This window comes from Streptopelia decaocto (genome assembly GCF_964273445.1).
Source record: "Streptopelia decaocto genome assembly, chromosome: 3".
In the NCBI taxonomy this organism is placed as follows: domain Eukaryota; kingdom Metazoa; phylum Chordata; class Aves; order Columbiformes; family Columbidae; genus Streptopelia; species Streptopelia decaocto.
The window spans coordinates 78314023-78336736 of NC_138656.1; the positions used below are offsets into that span (position 1 = coordinate 78314023).

At 45.0% G+C, this 22714-nt stretch overlaps 1 protein-coding gene across 1 annotated transcript; it reads left to right on the top strand.

Annotated features, from left to right (window-relative positions):
* Positions 1–1115: 1115 nt before the first annotated feature.
* Positions 1116–21647, top strand: FAXC (failed axon connections homolog, metaxin like GST domain containing; the record flags this gene model as incomplete). Its single annotated transcript, XM_082049011.1, has 6 exons — positions 1116–1390; positions 1910–2045; positions 7924–8120; positions 14269–14486; positions 19704–19820; positions 21364–21647. The coding sequence occupies 6 exons, from the start codon at positions 1116–1118 to the stop codon at positions 21645–21647; spliced, it is 1227 nt and encodes a 408-aa protein (XP_081905137.1).
* Between the last annotated feature and the right edge of the window lie 1067 nt (positions 21648–22714).

Below are 22714 nucleotides of genomic sequence, written 5' to 3' on the forward strand. Positions count from 1 at the left end.
AGCCCTGCTGGTGAGCACAGCCAGGAGGCAGAGACCATCACTCTCACTGATGTTACACACTGGTGCAACTGGCCACCGGTGGCACTTGGTGACATTTGGAGCAGTTGGCACATGGATCTGAACTCTGTGGCTTTGCTCAGGGCTCTCCTCTTTCTCATCTTCCTCCTTTGTCTAATCTGTCCCATACCCTGAGGTAAAGCGTCTACAAAGCCCTGGTCACAGATCTTGTCTATCCCCTACTGGACACTGAAAGTTGCTCCATTTGTGTGAACATTCAAGTCAGTTCTATTGCCCCCAATGGCGTAATAAAACTTCCACCTTGTGGGAGCCTTTTGGAGCAGCTGTGTACACACCACAGCAACTAAGTATTTGGGCAGTGGCATTAAACAGAAAACAAAATGCATTGTTAGCATTTTGGGGCCAGTGTGACGCACAGAGCTACGGGTATGGATAGAACATAACACGAGGTCCTGCTCATATAATCACAAAGCACCCCAGGGCCCCCCAGTGCCAGATACATCTGGAGGGTTTTGCTTTAGGGTCACTTTGCTTCCCTGTCTTTGTACCTCAGCCACCTTGTCGTGCATCAGAATTACAGAAAGAAAATTGCTCCTGGATGCCAGGTGTTGAGTGACACATGTGGTACATTCAGGGGCGGTCAGGCACTGGCGTGTGATGGCATGGCGCCTTTTGTCCCAAATACGGGATAAATAAAACACGAGGCCTCCGTTCCTCCATGAAGGAACAGCACAGTGATGCTCGAAGCAGACGATCACGGGTATTTTAACAGAGGCGGCTCACACGCGAGCACTCAGACGCGAACCGCAGCCAGCAGCACGGTCCTGAGCCCCAGATTTTGGACAGAGGCTGCCGACCTCCGGCACTGGCTGTGTCTGTGCGCCCCGGGGTGGGACGCGGGGGCATCCGCAAGGGCAGGCCCGGCCCCCCCATCCCCTCTCCTCCCCTCCCCGCCGCCTTGCGCAGCCGCGCAGCGACGGCTGAGGGAGGCGCGGGAGCCGCCCGGTCCTCCCCGCCGCCGCGGCTGGGCTGGCCGGGGCGGGACGGGCAGGTGGGGGCTGCGGGGTGCGGCGGGGGATGCGGGCGCGGGGCGCAGCATGCTGTGGGGGGTGGGCCTGGCGGCGCCCCGCTCCTGCGTGGCGGACCTGAGCCGCAACCGCAGCCTGTCCCTGGGCTGGTGCGCGGGGCCGGAGGAGCCGCCGCCCGCCCTCTATGGGGGGGAGATCGTCGCCTTCCCGCTGGCGGGCGGGGGCGCGGGCGGCACTATGGCGGCGCTGAGCTCTGACTCCTGGTGGAAGAAGACGCTGTACCTGACGGGCGGCGCCCTGCTGGCCGCCGCCGCCTACCTGCTCCATGAGCTGCTGGCCATACGGTGAGGCTGCGGCGGGGCCCCGGCTGCGGCTGCGACGGGGCGGGGGGCTGCCCGCTGGGGAGGAACGCTGGAAGCGAAGGGCTGAGGCGGCGCTCGGAGGCGTTTGCCCGAAGGGAGGGAGCGTTGAGGCCTGGTGGGTTGGATTGTCTGCTTCACCGGGTTTTTCTATTTACCTTTTTTTTTTTTTTTAAAAACCTTTTTTTTTTTTTTTTTTTAAAATCCCTTTCCCCCCCATTTGCCCTTTGCAGCAGTGCCCTTGCCTCCACAGGTGTCCCCGGGCTGTCGCTGTGTGGGGCTGTGGCTGGCGCAGGGGGAGCCCAGTCTGCTCTTGGTGCCTCCATAGCCCGGGAGCCACGGATTAGAAACCTGCGGCAGCTCCTTACTGGAGGGGGTGTGTGTTGGTGTGTTGCCTTGGCCAGGATTTCTCCTTTTCTGTTTAATGTATTCATGTATCATGCACCTGTTCTTTTTTCCTTTTTTTTTTGTTTGTTTTTTTACATTCCATTTTGCTTCTGACAGGAAAGAGGAAGAGCTTGATTCGAAAGATGCTATCATACTGCATCAGTTTTCAAGGCCTACCAATGGTGTTCCAAGCTTATCTCCGTTCTGTCTGAAAATGGAAACTTACTTAAGGATGGCTGATCTACCTTACCAGGTATATCTGTGCAGTTTTCCTTTACATTGCAGTTTTCTATAATTTGATGAAATGCCAAACAAGGCATCCCCTCCAGTCTTCCTCACCCAGGGGGATGTAAACGTACACCTAGAGCTAGATGGGTACACCAAAACTTTTGACTCTGGTCAGATTTGGTGTTTAACCTTTAAAGATAGAACTTGAAGAGGGTTGGTCTGGAGCAGCTCTGGTTTTAACTGGCAAAGCTAAATGGATGTTAGAATTTAACTTGGCTGGAAATGCTGAAGTGGGAGAGTAGTCTGGAGTTTATGTAACGCTAAATAACACCCCGAAACTGAAGCATAACATTGTTTGGTCTTTGAATTTCACCATGCAAAATAGATCAAGATTAGACAGCTGCGGCTTCTTATTTTCCTGGAGAGTTTCTCTCTGGAGCTCTCCTGGGAAGATGTGCTTGCCTTTTGCTTCAAATCCCATCCCATCCCATCCCAGTGAAGGGAAACAGGATTGCTTTTAGAGGTCGTGAATACTGCTCCTTAATTGGGGCTGGGTGTATCCTGTGCCATCTTCCTGGAGTGGGCGAAGCTTGAGCTATGTCAGTGAATGAAAACCAGGAGAGCAGAAACTTGAATCAAGCAGTCTCTCTTGTGAGTGTCAAGGTTTAGTTGTGACGCCGTGAGTCTGGCACATGCCTCGTTGTGATGTTGGCATGCAGGCTCTTTGAAACATGGGGCAGGTTTCTTTTCTGTTGGTGTAAAGCATTGAGTGCATTTAAGATGACACAACAGTGGTGATAAATATAATGAGGATCTCAGGTAGAAGAAATGTCTCTCTTTTTTTGTCCCCAAGTCATGCAAATTTGGCATCTTACTTTGTCTCAAAGAGACTGAGCTATGGGTAACTTGCACACTCACCTGACGTGGGTTCAAATCACTTTTTACTGCTGCATACCAAGGTGTTAGAATGTTTCATTTATGTCCAGTGTTTTACAAAGGAAACCCAACCATGTTACAACTTTTTTCTTTCCTCAGCAATTCTGGTTGATGTTCATTCCGCTTCATAGGCGATTAAACTCCTTTATATTGGAAGTGAAAGAAAACCTTCATTAGTACATTTTGCTTAAGTGTTTTTTAGAGCCTGAGTTTAATGTTCTTTATCTTAGGACTTAATGTTTAATCTGATACTTCATTAAAGAGGGAGATTTACATCCCATGGGATGTATTTCCCTCATTTAGTATTACAGAACCTGCAAGATGCTTAAGTTTGAACTTGTCATTGGAGCAGGAGGACTAAATGCACGTTGCTTCTGCACTCAGAGTAATTTGGGTAGAAATTGCATGTTTGAAAGGAAAGCTACTTTGGTGAGTTCTGTTTCCCTTCTAATGGCAGTTGATGTGGTTCAGAGGTCTGCAATGGTCAAAGTTGCTCTGGTGGAGAGTAGTTAAAGAAAGCTTCAGTATAAAAGATGGTTGTGACAGGATACGGTGACTTCTAAAAGATAACGCTGCATTTGTGTGATTCGGGATGGAATCGTTCAGACAGCTGGTGCTGGGTAGAAGTGAGTCACCCAGTGTTTTGGAGGGAGAAAGATTTCCAGAGGGTTAACCTCCCCTCTTTATTTTCTGTACAGAATATCAGTATTGCTTTTTTGGGGTTGTACTTCTCTCTATCCCTACTCACTAGCTGTGAGCACACCAAACTGGTATAGATCAGCAGGACCACCCAAAGCAATAGTCCTACCTTCAGCAGCTGGTGGCTCCCTCTTGTCCCTTCCTGCATATGCTTTTCTGTGCCAGATCAGGCTGGGCCAGAGCTGGCCTAGCTGGAGCTGTGAAGGCTTAGTTTATTTGTTTTTAATCCATCTTGGTTCCCCACATGCTCCACATGCTGTGCTGCAGAAGCAGGAACAGGTCCTGTGGATGCTGGGAATGCCAAGTTGATGCTTTTAGCCATACTTGTATAGGCTTAAGGTGTTTGTGGAGTTATTGTCCCTATGTAGGGTTTTAGAGGTGAGTTTGGTGGAGCTAAGCTTATGCATGGAGGGTATAGCTTCTTTTCTGGAAGAGGCAGATGCTGTTTCTGTCCTGTGGTGCTGCATTTGGCTCTGGAGGGCAGAGGAAGGTACAGATGCTGCTGTGAGATTAAGTCGTAGGGGATCAGAAGGCAGTGGGAGTGGAGCCATCAGGCAGTGAGGTCCTCAGTTGGGGTTATGAAGTTTCCTATACTTGGACTGCCAAAGGAGACTTTTATTTTGTTCCCTTGTGCCTGCGTTGCCTGTAGGTGACAGAGACGTCTGATGGTCCCCGTGGTGCGCAGCGGGGTGGGGCTGTATGGGGGGTACAGCTGGACTCAGGAGGAAACCCCTCACCTCCCTGTGTGCCGGTGGCTGTGATGGAGAAGCGATGGTCCCACGGGTGGCAGCTGGTGCCAGGGCTCACCTCTGGAGAATTGCTGTGGACCTTGACTTCCTGGGGAGGGGATGCTTTGCAGGGGCAGTTGTGAAATGGGTTGAAGAAAAGGCAGTGAGGTGGCCAGACTGCTTTTACTTTTTTGATTCCTTGTGCTTATACTTTTTTTATGGTGCTTCAGACTGTTGAATCACGTGCTGTGTGTTACACAACATGCTTTAATGGCGTGTGAGAAGTGAAATTGGGTGACACAGTCCTGCCTGCCTCTCATCTGAATTCCTCCCAACAGATATGCTCTTGTAATGAGCTTACATCGTCTTGAAGCTGCCCTTCTAGGAGCAAGCTCTCTATCAAAAACAATTTGGCAGCCCCAGCCCAGCTGGGCTGTCACGATACCTGTCTGTTTATTCAAAATGTGTGATGCTTTTCGTGATAAAGCTTGCTTTGAAGAGCCCATTTTGGGTGCTTGTGGAGATCTTTTCAGTGTTCCTTGATTCCCGCACGAATATGGAGAGCTGAGTGTTTATGTAATGTGAGAAGTAATTAGCACAGCAGAAACTTGCTGTTTTGATGCCAGGTCTGGGAACATGGTTGCCTCCTTGGGAAGAGATGTGAGTAAAAGTAAAAGCATAAGCAGTATTAATTGAAAATATGTAGCTTAATTTTTTCTGGTTAGTACTATAAAATTACCCCAGAAGTGTCCTATGCCATTCTGTTTATAAATTCCTCTATAAATGAGGTTATGGGGAGTGCTAGTTATTGTTGCTTTGCAGGCTGTGGTTCAGTTAAATGTATTATGAGGTATGAGGTGTTTTTTTTTTTTTTTTTTTTTTTTAAATTATAATACCATAGCTTTTCCCTGCTTTGCAGCTGGAACAATTTTAAAGTGGAAAGTTAATAAATATTTGATGGCAATTAGTAGCAGCCATAAGGATAGTGGAGGTTTCAAGCCTAAAAATACCCATTTGAGAACAGCAGATTCAAGAACGGCATAACAGATTTGTCAGGACTCTCAGGTTTTCTCAGGTCATTGGAAGATGTTTCCTGTTTTGTTTGATAAACAGTACATAATGAAAAATTAAAATCCTGAGAAGGATTTTTTAAGTTTACCTAAACCAAGTTTCCTACAAGAACTTTAACTCTCATTCATGTTTTTGAGAGTGTAATATTAATGCAGCACTAACAAGTTTTTATGCAGTGTATTTATATATATAATATATGTGCTTGAAGAAATGCGTAGTTGAATAATAAGAACTTGCTCTTTTTTTCTGGGTTGCAAATGATATGAACTACAGTAATTGCAATATGTAATAAACACATCTTCAAGTCTAGTCGCTTCTGCAAAATATCAGTGTTCGTGCACAAGAAGGGAAATCTCATACTGAAAGGGCTTAATGAAGATGAAGCCAGCAAGGCTCAGTGCTATATTGACATACTATGTAGGTCCAGGAAAAGATTATGATTCTGTAGTAAATTCATAATGAAAAATTATGGAAACCTATCAGTCAGTCTGAGTGCTGAAAGAGCCTTTTTGCTGAAGGAAAGGTCTGGAAGGAGGGGGCAGTGCTCTCAGTGTCAGGTGCTCAGCAGTTTTAGAGTTTCTCTTGTGGCCCAGGGCAGTAACCCCCATGTCACCCACTGTGGCAGGTGGGCTGGATGCAGTCGCTTTGCTCACCCATGCGGGGATGCGGTAGATGAGACATTATATAATCCAGTGTCCCTACTGTGCTGTTTGGACAGAAGTCCCAGAAAAGGCTACAGCCAGAAGACATTGTTTTCCCAGCAGCGTCACCTGTTCTGTCTGTTTCCATCCACGAGGGAAGAGCTGCCGGGAATGGCTGCGTGTTTGTGGTGCTTTGCCCATCCATGTTTTGGGCGGCAGCCGGGCTGCTGCTCTCTCAGACGGAGCTGGAGGCGCCTGGAGGTGTGTGCTCCTTGCTGCCAGGGGTCTGAGGTCCATCTGTAGTGGATTCAAGAAGGGTAAATACTTGCGACCCAAACAGGTCAGTTCAGAACTGCTAACCCTAAACCTCCAGCAATTAGGACCTAGATTCCAAAATGCTTAGGGTGGCTACCAGAGACTGAGTGCAGAGCCTTTTTCTGAGCCTTTGTGGTTTGGCTTTCTCAGAAAGGATTTTTCGTTCACTAAATAACAGGACATGAGGATGAGAATTGTGGGAAAGAAAGCAAGCTCTGCCTTGTGTCTCTGCCTTCAGAAGTAAAAGAGGATTTAAGTGAAATGTCTGATCCCCTTTTGGAAGCCCACAATTTCTCTCCTGCTTGTCAGATGAGACATACATTCTCTAATCTCTGTATTTTACCCTCCCCAGCTGTAAAATGGGGAAAATACTTTGCTTCTTGTGCGTGAGCGCTCCACTGGGCACATGTATTCATCAATGCACTAGTGCTGTATTGGTGCTGGGCTCTTAGATACCCAGTTCTGACAAGTGTAGTCTGTAAATGCATGAGATTTCTAAGTTACAAAGTTGCAGAAGCATATGTAGGGCAGATTTCCCTCCTGCCCAGAGAAGGAATGATATGTCTTCCATTATACACTTGTGATTATGTCTTTTATCCTTGGAGGTAATGCAGCTATTTGAGATAGGTAGTGAATCAATCTTCATGAAGTACTCCTAGCATGAAAAGTGCTGCTCTGTGCAAGAGCCAAATTTAGGGATGAGTCCTGTGATTAAAAAACTTGTTTAGAATAATGAACCAAATCTTCTGGGAAATCTGGGCATCTCCAACCCCTTAAATAACTCAGGTACTTAAATAATATTATATCATATGGCATCCAACATAAAAGCATATAACACTTTGCAGCACCTGGAAATAATTAATTTTGTCTGAACTGTCATATAGGGTAAAGTTGTTGCTGTGATTGAACAGCTGCCACTAGTCTAGAGTATTAAATTTAAAAAAAAAGAGAGGCAGAGGAGGGCAAGGAAGCTGGTGAGGAGCTTGGAGCACAATTCTGACGAGGAGTGGCTGAGGGAACTGGGGCTGTTTAGCCTGGAGAAAAGGACGCTGAGGGGAGACCTTATCGCTGTCTACAACTATCTGAAAGGAGGTTGTAGCATGGAGGGCGTTGGTCTCTTCTCACAAGTAGCAAGTGATAGGACAAGAGGAAATGGCCTAAAGTTGTGCCAGGAGAGGTTTAGATTGGAAATAGGAAAAAATTCTTCCCAGAAAGGGTTGTCAGGAACAGGCTGCCCAGGGAAGTGGTGGAGTCACCATCCCTGGAGGTGTTTAAAAGGTGTTTAGATTAGGCTCTTAGGGACATGGTTTAGTGGTGGGCTTGGTAGTGCTGGGTTAACAGTTAGACTCGATGTTATTAAAGTTCTGTTCCGAGCAAAATGATTCCATGATTCTATAATGTTGCCTTTAAAAACACAAAAAAATATTTTTAAAGCTTTATTCTCGTTGAAACAGAACTTGAATGGCCTTTTTTTCTGTTTGTTTGTTTACTTACTTTTTTTTTTTCTCCTTAGAACTACTTTGATGGAAAACTTTCCCCTCAAGGGAAAATGCCTTGGATTGAATACAATCACAAGCAAGTATCTGGCACCGAGTTCATTATTGACTTCTTGGAAGAGAAACTTGGAGTGAACTTGAATAAACACCTTGGTCCGCACGAAAGAGCTGTTTCCAGAGCCATAACAAAAATGGTGGAGGAGCACCTGTACTGGTAAGCTTGCATGGCGAAGCCGACTGCGCTCTCGTGCTGCCAGATGTGCCCCTGCACTGCTGCCTTATTTTCTCTCGCAAAAAGCGTGGGTACTCAGTTTTTAATTTCACAGCTCTCTTCACCTTAGAAAACTGCTGCTTCTTTCTGTGTACACTGGTGTGAGCCAGGGGTAACTCCCCTGAGAGCTGTAGCGCAGTGTGGGTGTGGTGAGGAGTTCAGGCCCCTTGCCTGCAGCTTTGCAGAAGGGAGCAGCACTGGGCTGTTCCTCCGACCTGTTTCATATGACCTCCATATAAAACCAGCCTTCTTAATAAGGAGGAAAAAAATATCAAGATGCCTAAATACACTTGTGGTTTGGGGAGTGGGTGGGAACAAATCCAGCATTTAGTGTGAATCTAGAATATTGTGTTCTTACAGTTATTGATTTTATTTATCTGTGCGTGTGATGACGGTATGGATTATTGTCTTTCCTGTAAAACAGGATACTCCTGGTTAATATGTATTGCTGGCAACACTGCCAGATGATAGGATGCAGTATTAGTCACAGTATACTGAGAAGCTGAGGTGTGTATGTGAATGGAAAACATAAATACAACCTTGCTGGTACTTTATGCATTTCACTGACACCTTTGAAAATAACACCTCTAATTTCCCCCCACCATTTTACATTTCAGTCCTTTTTTAAAGTCCCCTTTCCAGTCTGGATTCACAGAAGTAGCAGGTGGACATGACATCTTAGATGCTGTATTGACTGCCTCAGTAGGGACAAAGCTCCTTCCAAATAGTTTGCTTTCTAGCGTGCATTTAAGTCCTTACTGTAATAAGTCTTACATTTATATTGCACTCATTTTCTTAAAAAAATGTGTGATTTAAATTGAATGCCCTTACCTACTTTTTCATTCACCTTATGATCAAAGATGAGCAGCAACATGTGTGCATACTGTTCTGCAAATAATTTTTAGTGTTTCAGGGGAACAATTTTAGCGTTCAGTAGGCAGATTTAAATTATGTAGTTTAGAAATGTAATCCTTGCCTTCCAAGAAGTGTGACCTTCACCAGTTACACCCATCTGCAGTGCCATAGCCTCAAAAATCTGACTCAAGTGCCTGCAAATGTGATTTAAAAAAAAATTAATTTCACTTCCCCAGTTATTATAGCTGCCAAAGGGAAGATGAGGCCTTTTAATCCCTTAAAGCTCCATCTCCTTGCTTTAGTGTCAATTGTTTTGCGGTTCGTAGACTTAACTGCTTTAAATGTAACATTACTGATGGCAAACTTATATGGCTGTTGTCTGAATTACGAATTGTGCTTTCCTCTATGAAGCTGTTGTCTGTCCATCCAGGCTCCCCCTGAGCTGACTCAGCACTGCTGGACCTGACACAGGGGAGCACAGGGGACAGGTAGTGCAGGTTCGGGTGCTGACCCAGGCAGATGGCATCGAAATGGGTGGACAATACTAGACCAAGTAAGAGCAGAGGTGTGCACGCCTGGCTGTATATCCCTGTTGCCTTTCCTGTTTAGGCACATGGTTGAGTTTCCCTAAGGAATGTATTTTTGCTGCAGTGTAGAAAAACATCCAACTCTAAGTCTTACTGTATGTTGCTGCTGTGTGGCTGTACCAGAGGCTTGCTATAGTGGTGAGGTTACACCATGCTGGTTCTCTGTACTGGGCAAAGCCTGAGCTATGAGGCATCACAGTTGTAGTCCTGTAATTCCTGGTTAACATCTTTGACCATCCTGTAGTTACACTACAATAGAACCAGGCTTTAGCTGCATAGAACTGCCTTTCTCCCTGACACCATGGCGTCTGTGGTCGTGGGATCCCTTCATATTAGTCCTTGAACCTGTCCACCTGTCCCACCAGAGGCTTAGGGTTTGTTCATGGTGTCCTCAAGTCCCATGGTGAGGAATTCATAACAGTGATGGCCTTTCTGCAAGATAAGGTTTATAAAATCAAGCCTCCAAAGCAGCAATATAAAATGTGATTCCTACCATTTCATTGCCAGCAGCATGGAAAGTAGCTTCATCATAAATAAGTAATACTGTAGTACATTTATTGAACGCACAAGCTAAGTACATCTTGTGGTGTGCTGTCTCTGGATGAAGCTAATCCTGGTGGGTGCTCAGCATGTCCTCCTGAGTTGTTTTGCTTTTGCCAAGGTAATTGCTCATCTTCACCAATTAGTGCCTCTTACAGGTCTGCTCTGGCTGGAGTTGGGAGCAGTGCAGGGCTGTTGTGAACCTCAGCCTCTGGACAGTCTGCCTCCACCCAGTGCCTGGCAGAGGTCAGGCAGAAAGACAGGGAGTGAGTGTATCTATCTTAGTGCTGGGATTAGAGCATATCTCAGAGATGCACAAGACTGATTTGGAGCTGGCACTGGAGCTCTTGTGCCTGGGGAATGTCATAACTATAAGGCTTTTGCTGTGTTTGAATCGGCAAAAGAAAAAAGCCTGCTAACCTGGATGGGTGTTGGGCTGAGTCAGCAGGGAAGAGATGGGAGCAGACTGATTTTTGTGGCTCTTGCTCCAGGTCTTGGATCCAGAGCAGACCTCTGTCATGTGCTCAAGGCGTGTCCTGGGTCATCTCCACTGCCTGCAGTGACTCGTGGGCCCTCAGAAACCCGTGGAGCACCCACAGCCATCTTCAGGATGCATTGAGTTTTTGGTGTATCTGCAGCATATTTGTGGGATCAGACCTCTGTGTAAGACGGGCTGGAGGACGTCAGGTTCTCGTGTCCTTCTGGTGCTGGCACGCCGGGCTCGGTGGCACTGCTGACGTTCAAACCAGGCAGCTCCTGGTGCCTAGAAAGCTGGCAGCCCGTGCGGGGTGATTTCTGGTACTTTAATCTCAGGAGAAGGATTGCAGGTCGGTGTCACAAATGGGCTTAGTGAGAACCTAAAGCCTTGAATATGCAGCTTAACAAAACTAACCCATTAGATCGGTTTAGCTGTATTGTCAAACACAACCCTAGTGATTTGTGTGCGTGTATATATGTAAGTATAAATAGACATACATATTTAACTCATTTCTAGCTTTGTCTTTCAAGAAGACCATGTAAACATCATGTATGTGGTGAGTGCTTGAAGTACAGGAAAAGCAAATAAAAACTAATCTGCCTTTGGTCGGTGTTCAGACTTGCTGTGTATTAAACATAAAATATGTTTGTAGTATGAATATGTTTAAATACATCAAGCCAATTATAAGAGCGACGTCTCTCCTGCTGTTAACAATGATGAGGCTTGAATGTCACCGGCAGCTTAAAAGCCAGTTGCTCTGGGAAGTAGCACAGCAGGTGGGCTTTCTACAGCTCATTGTGGAATGAATTTGTTATTACGCTTATGTATATCAAGAAATTCCACCTTGCACAGGTTCTGATAGGAAAAATAACCCCCAGTTCACATCCTTGTGAACACCTCCCCCTTGCCTTGATGTGCAGACAGTTTGGGGATAATCAGGCAAGCCGCTACTGATGAGTCACTTTCTCCATCTCCTCTCCTGATTTATGTATTGAGGCCAAAGCTGCTGTTACATTTAGACTTCAGATTTGCTTCACCCCCGCAGCATTGCTCTTTAACGCATTATTGTTTTATTTATACTCTTAAGATTTGTACAGATGTAGATGTGCTGGCACAGATGGGAATGTTAATGTTTCCCAAAATGCTCTGTTCAGGCCATTATTTAAAATAATTATGTCATCCTATAAATACTAATGGTAGTTTAAACGGTATAGTTATGCTGAAGTAGGTTATGTAGGCTACCCAATTTCTGGCATTTCCTAACCTTTTGTAATGTAGATGTTACTCTGTCAGTGTAGTCTGAGCAGAGGGATGATGGGTGGGATTAAATGAAGAGGAGCATGTTTTGGTAGGAAGCGCAGATTAACCTTTGAACAGAATTCCTTTAACAAAGCGCTTGTAAAGCCAGTTTTAAAAGTGCTTTTAACTGTCTGTCTGAATCTGAGCCTACTTTTCTCTTTGCTTTTGTGTGCTCAGAACAGTAACATTTTAGAAGTAAACTCTGTGATTGTTCATTTAGCTGCCTTCATTGCCCATGTAAATTTGAGATTTGGGACATGTGACAACTTATTCAAAGTGACAAGCAGATGTCTTAAGACTGTGCTTGACATCTTAGCCTGAGCAGGATTACCTAAATCCTGTGCAGTTCTGCCTTTCCTGCACTGCTGTCGTGATAGTTAAACACTTGATCTCATCTCTGCCTTTTCCACACCCAAAGACCTTTTCCCCCAGAGCATGGGAAATGTATTTCACTTTAAAGTGTAGGCCAGTTAGCTTTGTGGGAAACCTTGTTCATCCTGTCCCATGAAATTAAAACCATCCTGAATGTGGTTGATCATTTTTGGTGTGGTGCCAGCTTGCTGGTGTGGTTGGAATGAACAATAGTGATGGCAAGTCCGTAGGGCCAAGTTAGTCTTGTGTGACTGGGGTGACTTTTAAAAAGAGCTGCGGAGTCTCCTGTCTTTCTGTGTTTTCTTTTCTGCCTTTTTTGTTGTCCCTCTCTGTGGCCAGGCCTGATGCCCTAAAGCAGCTAAGCTGTGTTGCAGAGTTGCTGGGTGAAGCTGATCAGGTCCATGCTGGGGAAGGAGGGTCTTTGCACACAGCAGTGTTCTTGGAGAGCAGGTTTTTCGTAGGATATCCAAGTAATACATAATAATTTACAGATATAGATAGTGTTCGTAGTTACTTCCCAGTGTTTGCATCAAGACCAGGGTTTTTCTTCCTATTCAGAGCTGTACCTGCCCAAGGGACCATGTCTTTTCCCAGGCCTGTGAAACTCAACTAATAGAACATTCTGCTCTGTGGAGCAGCCTTATGCTTTCAGCCCAGTCTTCTTTCCATCCTTCTTAAATCCTCTTTTATTCCCCGAGCAAGGCAGTGTCACATCGCATCTTCTAGCCAAAGTTAATACTTAGGAGTTTCAGTAGCCGTTAATTCCTGTGCTTGCTGGCTTCATGTTTGCCATCTTGTGCTGGTGCCTCTCACTAAATCTGGCTTTGTTTCAAACTCTGCTGTCCTGAAACCAGCCCAATGACTTGAGTTGATTCACCCATTTTGGAAAACAAGGGTTGTGCAGAACGCCCCAGTTCAAAGAGTGGTACTGAACAGTGTGTGAGTTTAGGTAAAGATAGTTTCACGGGTAAAGCAAAAACTGTGCACACAAGCAAAGCAAAACAAGAAATTCAGTCACTACTTCCCATGGGCAGGCAGGTGTTCAGCCATCTCCAGGGCAGCAGGGCTCCATCACATGGAATGATTACATTGGAAGCCAGACACCATAATTCTGAATGTGCCCCCTTTCCTTTCTCTGCCCCAGCTTTCTATGCTGAGCGTGATGTCTTATGATATGGGATATCCCTTTGGTCAGTTGGGGTCAGTTGCCCAGCTGTGTCCTCTCCCAGCTCCTTGTGCACCCCCAGCCTACTCACTGCTGGGGTGCTGTGAGGAGCAGAAAAGGCCTTGGCTATGTGTAAGCGCTGCTCATCAGTAACTAAAACATCCCTGTGTTATCAACACTGTTTCTAGCACAAATCCATAACATAGCCACATACCAGCTACTATGAAAAAAATTATACCAGCCAAAACCAACACAGTTGGTTTCTAAGAAGAGCAGAGTTATTCTGAAAAATGACTGGTAGAATATTTTTGTTGGGGCAAAGTTACTACTTGGCTAAGTTCCAGCAGTATAGAAAGGAAGGAGAACAGGTTGGTGGGAAAGATTTGTTTCTTTGTGGGCTGTTTGGTTGTTGTTTTCCCCAGGCCTGTGCACTCAATCAGCTTTAGCTAATATATCATTGTGGCACTTTTGGCACTGTGTTTTCTTATGTGAGCTTAGCAGAATTCTGCAGCTTTTATTTTATATTGCAATGGGAATCTCATTTTCTCTTGAAGTGCATTGTGGTTTATTGAGAAAATAAAGCACTGGGCAGCCTGCGATAGTATTGCCAAGTCAGTTTGCTGTCACTCCAAGTTTCATCAGGGTCTACTCTTCACTGGGAACTACCTCTCCATCAGGGCAGTGAGTGCTCAGCTTTAAAAAAACTCATTGCCTAACCTTTGTGTAAGACTTTGCAGGGCGCTCATGGGCTGTCTGGGTACTGCGCCCCTCTAACTTATTTTTGCATCCCTCTAGGACTTTGACTTATTGCCAATGGGTGGAAAATCTTCACGAGACGCAAAAGATGGTGTCACTTTTTGGCCCCTTCAGCGACTTGCTGAAGTGGATCTTCTGCCATCTGACTAAAGGGATCGTGAAGCGCGAGATGTACGGCCACGGCATTGGCCGCTTCTCTGAGGAGGAGATGTACACGCTGATGGAGAAGGACATGCGGACTCTAGCCGGCCTCCTGGGTAACGTACAGCAAGCTAACATATGTTCTGTTTGTTCACAGCCCACTGTCCACAGGGTGAAATCGACTGCAAGCGCTTCCTGGCAGCTTGGTGGTGTACACAAATAATCTCATTTTGTCAGTAGGTGGAGTCCACACTGCTGCTGTCATTCAGTGCCACCCTTGATCTCACAGAGACAGTGTTTCTTTCCCTGCTGTTTGCTACCAAATTGTGTGTCTAGAGGGTTACATGGCTTTCTTCTCCAAGCACCAACTATGTGTATCTAAAGAAGCAGAACCCGGCCTGCAATTTTGGAAGAGCATTTTGCTCTGTGAATTTAGGAAAATGTAGTGTTTAGCTCTGCATGTGAAACCTCTTATTTATATTTTGGAGGCAGGGGTCACATTTTTTCTTCATGGGAGTCGTGGCTGTTTGGTAGATTGTTATGCGGCTGCTGTTTGAAAACCCTTTGCAGATGTTATTTTGATGAGCTGGACTTTGTTATATTTGGTTGGTGTTGGCAGCTTTATTCAAAGCTGCTGATAGGAGATGGGTCTGTGTTGTCAAAGTGGGTGGTTTTAGGCTTCTTGGTTGTCATAGATGGATCCCATAGGGTTAGTCTGAAGGTTGACCTCACTCAGCTAGAACCATATGAGCCTCATTTCTGTTGTGTAGCTCAGGCTGAAATCTGCACTGGAGCTGTCTGCACTGTGCTGCTTGCCTTGCAGTTTGCTGAGAGCTAACAATATTGTGCTTCTGTGTTAAAATTTGCAAGCTGAGGAATTGGTTTGGGGCAGATTGTTGCTTCCCTTGAGCTTGTGTCTCTCTTGCACAAGGAACCAAGAGATTGTACCTGTGTGGCTGCTTTGTTCCCTGTTATGATGGCTTTAAAGAGGTGGCTGAGTGGAGGGCAGGAGGGCTGCCTTCCTGCCCTGTGCTGTGAAGCAGGGGGGACACATTGCATGTGCTCTAAATGAGTAAGTGTGGAGTGGATGGGGAGAGCAGGATGAGAGCAGCAGGCAAAAACTGAATGCTTGCTGGGAAAGGGAAGGAAGAGAGATGCTCCTGGACTTCTGAGGTGTTTTGGAAAGAAGATATTTGCAGAGGACCTAGATGGGGCTGTGTAGAGCTTTCTGTAACTTTGTTTTCTGAAGCAAACCTGCCAGGTTGCTGGATTTGGAGCAATATGGAAAAAAAGAAATGATGCATGGGGCACAAAGGGCAAGGGAGACATTTGTTGACAGCTCCTCTTCTGTCAGTGCTTTCTCGTGCTGCATTTTGTTTGTTAACAGAAAAAATTACCAATTCTAGTCCCTCTTCCAAGAAAACCTGGTTTTGGAGCTTAAGAGATCCCTTTTCTTTCTGAGGGAGGAAGTGAGGGAGCAGCACATTTTAGAAGATTGTCTGGGCACATCTGCTGCAGAGCTGTGGCCAGCCTAGGGTACCCTCCCCTGTGGGACTGCTGTTGCTGCAGCTTCAAGGTTGGCACCATGTGTCTCCCTGTACATCACAGAGAGGAGTGGGGTTGGGATGGGAGCTGGGACAAGTTTAACCTATGACTTGGGTGCTCAGCAGAGCCCCCTGGTTCTGGCTGGTCAATTCTGGCGGGCTGAATGGAGCAGCAGTGGATGTGTCTTCCTCCTTGGGTGGCTTGGGTCATCTCCTTGTGAAGGTAAATGCTGTAATCAGTCTCTTACATTTGTTTTTGGTGGGGAAAAAATCACTGGAAATCTTCAAGATTAAGGTGGGTTTTTTTTCCAAATATATATTTTTTTTTAATTGTCTGATACATGTTATCTGCAAGGGTTTATTTTTCCTTCCAGATTATTGATGAGAATGTGGTGCCTGGTCTACTTCAAAGAGCCTTGATGGGCATCTGTTGTATTCTTGTTATTTTAATACATTACCAGCTGAATATTGTATGTTTTCTTATCTTCCCTTCAGAAATGGATGTCAGATTAGTCAGTGTGTAGTTACATGAATCATATTTGCCCTTTGATTATTGGTACATTTGTCTGCTTTTATGTAATTGCCCTGATTTTTCATTAACACCAGCATGCTCAGGTTTTTTCCAGCCAGCTGTTTCTGGTTGGGTCTAGTAACCGTGGCCTCCAGGTGGTATCACTGGGATGGGGACAGGAGGTGGGATGCGGACTTCCAGCGTGGCTGGAAACTCTGCTGTTTCACAGCGGGGAGGAGAAGGCAATCAGTCAGCTATTGGCTGCACAAAAATCTTTGTGAGATTCTGCTCCACATATATGTGCCCATGTGTTTTCCTAGAAGAGGAAGCCATTGGGGTTTTGGTTGTTAATTAGAGGGCAATGTTAAGATCCTAAAAAGGATGCCTATGATGCAGAATAGCTGCACATCCCAAACTGTAGCTGTCAGTCATCAGGCATATCAGATTAATTTAATGCTTCCTATTTTTTAACAAGGACCATTCACATGGGAACAAGAATAACTTTTAAATTCCAAGTGCTCCTTCCAGAGAATGACAGCTTGGCAGCTGCCAGATCTTGTGATGCTCATTTTGACATTCCCAGTCACATGCTGAGTGCTGCTTTTTATTCTTTTTCATTTCTGAGGATCATTTTTCCTTCTCCCATGTACCTGTTTCCCTAACAGAATCCTCCAGATGTCTTATAAACCTAGAAACGGGAACTAATCATCCTGTGATGGATCAGCTTGCCCCATTGGTATCACCTTGCTCTCTGTCCTGCAATTTTTAAACCACGAATGTAATTTCCTTGTGGTGTTGTAGTTTTCTACTGCCTGGTAGCATAAGGAAATGGGGGGAACTGGGCATAGGAACTAGCAATAGATAAAAATATATGTTTTGGTAATTATTTAAAAGATGCAAGTGAGTGAGCAGTGCCCATAAGTCTTATTGGCACCTCCTCAGCTGTCTGCCTGCCTCAGGCTTTTGGGTAAATGGCGATTCTGAGCAGGGAATTGCAGGGCAGCAGCTGCCTGAACTGGCTTTTGTAAAGTGTTTGGTGTTTTGTGGAGGGCAGGGACACAAAGGTGGGACCCACCTGAACATGAGCGTCTAATACTAGTTGAAATGCTCTGCAGCAGCCTGTGTGGACTGTATGTGCTGCTGTGCCGGGGTACAGGTCTCCTGCCAGCCCTGTGTCTTGCACATCTGTCTCTTACAGGGGTTTCTTGACCCAGTAGCTGCTTTTTAATCCTTTGGTGCATGTATCTGTGAATAGAGGAGCTGTGTGCTCTCAAACCCCTGGGCAGTACAAATTTCATCCAAGACCGGTGTGACCTGGTGGTTGCATTTTTGTGGGATTAGCCAGAGGATACAGGGAGGTGTTGGAGGTTATGAGTGCTATGACAGCCTCAGTGCAACAGGCACTGTGCAGTCAGATATAAAACTAGACACTGAGAGGTGATACCTGGTCTGTCAGAAAGTCTTCTGGAGAAAAGTTGCACTGAAGGTTTTGGGAACAGATTGGAATTGGTAGAAGGAAATGTGCGTGCAGGCTGTGTTATGCAGCGCAGGGTGATCTAAAACCAGATTTACAGTTTTATGGAACCACAGCTCTATTTCCTTCTCTTCCCCTTTGTTTCCACACACCTGAAGGTGCAGGTGCTGTGCCAGGGGGGAGCCACTCTGTTTGCAAAAGAGCAGGATGGTTCAGCCCTCACTCACTGCCTGCCTTACTTGTAGCAAGGTGGAAACGGCAGTAATTGCTTCCCAGCACATTGCTGTGGATGGAGTCTCAAACCCAGCTGTATGGTCCTGAATTCCTACTGTTGGCATATAACCGTGGTTTGGGGACCAATTTTTGAGCTGTGTTTAAAATCAATGGATGTTAGGCGTCATGTAAATGCTGAAAAGACACAACATCTACCCCGTACATAGTTTTCAAACAATAGATTGATGCAAGCGTGAAAGAGCTGGGGAGACTTAACTCCATGTTAAAGTTACACCTGACAGGCTAGAGGAGGTTATTCCTGAGCACTGCTTTGCTCCACTGTAGTACAGGGGGATGACAGCGTTCATTGGATTGTACTCTGGAATTTGATGCATTTTACTGCTGGACAGTTTTTCTAAACTCGCTCAATAACCCTAACACTTAATAACCTGCTGAATTACAGGCAGCTTATATTGGACAGGGGAAGAATGTCCTGGGGAGATGGGATAACTGGATTTGGAGAATTCAATTACATACCACATTTCATGGAGTTTATAGCACTTTGGGCCAAGGCAGAGACAGTGCAACCATCTAACCTGACCTCTGCAATACCCCACCTGTGTGTGCTGTGTGTGGTCTTTGCTCCAGGTCTTGTGCCTGTGATGAGGAAACCTTTATACTGGAGGTTTCTTTGCAAACATGGGCTTTGAAATGTGATTTTCTTCCCTATCTTAGGTAGTTATCCATCTCTTTGTGCTGTGGTGGCCTCTCAGGACCATCATGGTATTGGGGTGCCCAGAGGGGTAAGCAGAATAGCGGTGTGGAGCAGACACGTCTCTCCTCTGACCCCGGCCAGTTCCAAGGAGCTGTTGAGTCACTTGCCTGCCTGAGGTGCCTCTGTTTGGTCCCTGCCAGGTAGAAATGAGTGTTTGGAGGTGGGGGGCACCTCACTGATGGTGTGAGAGAGGAGCTGCTCGCTCCTTCTGATGGCTATGTGCTCCTCCTGGAGATGCAGGTTGTTTCTGAGCAGCTGCTGCCAGTCTGACTGCTGCATCAGTTTAGAAAAACTTTGGGTATGGCTTTCCTTTTTTGTGTGATCAGTTGAGTAACCTGAAGCTAAATCTGCATGCAGGAGAGATACAGGGTGATGAGCTTCTTTCAGCAAATGCATTCGTGATTTCCAACCATGGCTGAACGATTTTGGGTTTGCACCGAAGGAGAGAATCGTGCTTGCAGGCATCTGCTGTCTGCAGAGAAGGTTTTAAATGCAGCAGAACTAGTGCAGTGTGTGTGCTGCCAGCAGTGACGAGCAGAGGAGGTTATGTGGCCAGTCGTGGGTTTGTAATGGGCCTGGTTACAGAAATGGTGAGTACAGGGGAAGCTGCAGTGATGGATTTCACCTGCTGAACCCTAGAAACAGCTTTTTAATCATATTCAGTGTTGAATCCCTTTGAACAGGTAAACCTTTTCAGCTGAATGATTTCAGTAGAAAAAATACGCTGAATATGTAACTAGGAAATTATTTTTTTGTTTTTAATAACTGGGGAGAAGTGACATCCAGACGAGAAATGTTTTGCCGTTGTATTTACAGGTGACAAGAAGTACATTATGGGACCACATGTTTCCACCGTTGATGCCACTGTCTTCGGGCATCTGGCACAGGCAATGTGGACACTACCAGGGACTCGACCAGAGAGACTAATTAAAGGTAAGAAAGCTCAGGTGATCTCTGATGAAAAACTTTTGGTGGCATTTACCATGTTTAAACTTGAAGCACCTTGTAAGGACACTTGAAGACTGCATTGCTGGCTGTTCTTGCCTTTGATGTAGCATTTGTATCCTGTAATGTTGTTTTCTCTTAAAATTCTTGTTTGTTTTCTCTTTAATGTTCCACATGGAAATTGTTTCTATTCCTGTACTTGATCCTTTCCCTGTCTAACACAGCAAGGACTGAATGCATTTAAGAAATGAATGCTGAGTAAAGTACGAGAAGACAGACACATGGCCATGAGCCAAATTCTGCTGAACTAAGTAGTTTTGTTGACAGTGGAACTGCACGTGCTATTGTCCTACTGAAATTACAGCCTTTGCTGTTATTGAAGATGCTGAGCAAGAAAAAGGTCCACCCTGACTTTGGAGTCACTGTGTTTTTGCATGAATTGGAAACCAACATAGCCTTCCCTTCCGCATGTTGTTTTTCCTTTTTTTTTTTCTTGTGGGGTACTATAGGCATGTCAGAGTATCTTTGTATCCCTTTTCAGAATAAAACTGTGCAGCATGAAAAATGGGAAGAGCTAAGGAGGAAAAGGATGTAAAATAGGTGCAAAAGGGATGAATATGACCTGTAGATCTTTGTGCAAGAGATTGCTCCTAAAGCAACAATGAAGAGGCCTGGACTTCCTCATTATTAAAACTTTGAGGAAGAAAATACTTGAGATGGGTATATAAGTATTGTCTATACAATTCTTCCCTTTGATGTCTGGCAAATGACAGATAAAGTCCTCAAGTGTCTGTGGCTTTCAAGGAGGAATACTATGTTTGGTGAACTAGTTTGTCTCTAACAAAATTAAATACATGGTAATAGATGCAAATACCCAAGCAGTATGGTTGATTCTCTGTACTCAACCACTTACTCATGTTGTTCCGCTATTATTTCTTTGAATTCTTTGGTAATTTCTTCTCTAAGCACAGTCTAAGCATACATGTCTATATAAACATGAGGCATAAGGTATTAAGGCTGAGAACATTAGGGGTGAGCCAGTGACCGTATAAAAACCTTAGAATGTGAATTTATCTTGCAGGCAATGCTGCCATCTGGTGGTGGAAACTGCAAATTTTCTCTATTTTACTGACCAAGTGTATTGTTTAGATAGGATCAAATTGTCTTTAGAAACCAGGTTTCTGCAAAGTAAGCAGGATTTTACTATGAAAAACTTAAAGTTTTATTATCTTGTCTTGATTTATTTCTGTAGAGGTTGAATTTGGGATAATTATTTTGCTACATGTGTTTATATTCATGCCAGTGTAACCCTTCTTGTTGTATGTAGGTTAATAATACATGTTTTAAGTTACATAAAAGCTCCAAACAGAGCTGCTAAGAGGATTGATGGGATCTTGACACTTTGAAACCTCTTTGGGAGGAACCTGCACAATTTATTTCCAAACAGTGCCAACATCTTTCTGCATCAGCAGGTGAGTTAGAACATTATTGACTGGATGCATTTACTGGAGTCTGTTGTGCTGTGTTTCAGGTGAACTGATTAACCTTGCTATGTATTGTGAAAGAATAAGGAGGAAATTTTGGCCAGAATGGCACCATGATGATGACAACACTCTGTATGAATCTGAGGAAAGCAGCGAAGCGAGCAAGACTTACTCCCCTTTGCGGGACTTGAGTTTTTATTCAAGGACAGAAACATTTGATGAGGAAGGGAACAGTATTTCTCAAACCCCTGACACAGATTACACTGGACACTCACTCTTTGATTCGGATGTGGACATGGATGAGTACAGAGATCATGAACAATGCAAGTGATGCATACAAGCATCTCCCATTTTGCAGACAAGCTGTTTCTTGGCACCTGTCTGATGTATTTTCTCCTCCAGGTCTGGAAGAGGTTTATACCACTTTGGAAGAGACCATTGTGCTTGACTCAACTGTCACATGCTACCTGGACTATTTCAACCTTATTTCATTTTGTGTAACTGTTCAGGTGGAACCAAGGTAAACTGTTACTTAAAACACACATGGACAAACTGAAGGTCTAGAAGGCAACGGGACCTTTCAATCTACATTTTTGTTTGTGTTCAGGTCCCGCAACCAGGTGGGACAAAGCCCTGGGAAGTGGAGCATTTGCCAGAGCTGGTTTGTGTTGATACCTTTACAGGAATGGGCTCAGGACAAAAATGGAAGAAGCTTGACTGGCACACTTTTCTCCCATGGAAGAAAATAATTGATGCTGTATTGATTTGGTGGAGTTCCGGGAGGGGTTTTAGCTGATAGCTACCTATACTTTGGGTGCATATGTTTATAGTGTCTGCAGGAAAAACCTGCTCCTGATTCTTTGAGAGGCAGTCAAGGAAGGCGGGAGGAAAACATAGTCCTACAGAAAAGAACTTTTTAGTGATTCTTTGCAAAAGATTGAAGTCACTACTATAGAATATTTTTATTCAGAAGGGAAACGTCAGTTTTAATGTATAATCTCCCAAACACTCATCTGGAATGTGTGTTGGCCAAAACCTGCTTCAGGCATCTAAATTTTTTCTGTGTTTTTGAATGGTTGTTATTACATTTTTGCTTCCTGCCTCTAGCTGTTGTCTGCTATTGCTAGGCAAGGCTAAGGAATTGGGATTTGTTGCTAAAGAATGGTGCATCTCAGCACTGGGTGCTTTGTGCTCTTTACCAACAAACACATCAGACCCATGGAGCTTGCAAAGCAGTTTGTGGTGTTTCTAGGCATGGGATGCTGTGAAAATGCAAGATGTTGGCCAAGGCAATCAACTGCTTTAGAGCTGCCTAGGAAGGTGCTTCAGTGGGTGTGATATTTTAATTATGACTTTCTCAATTAATTACAGTTAGATTAATCAGGATCCCTCAACGAA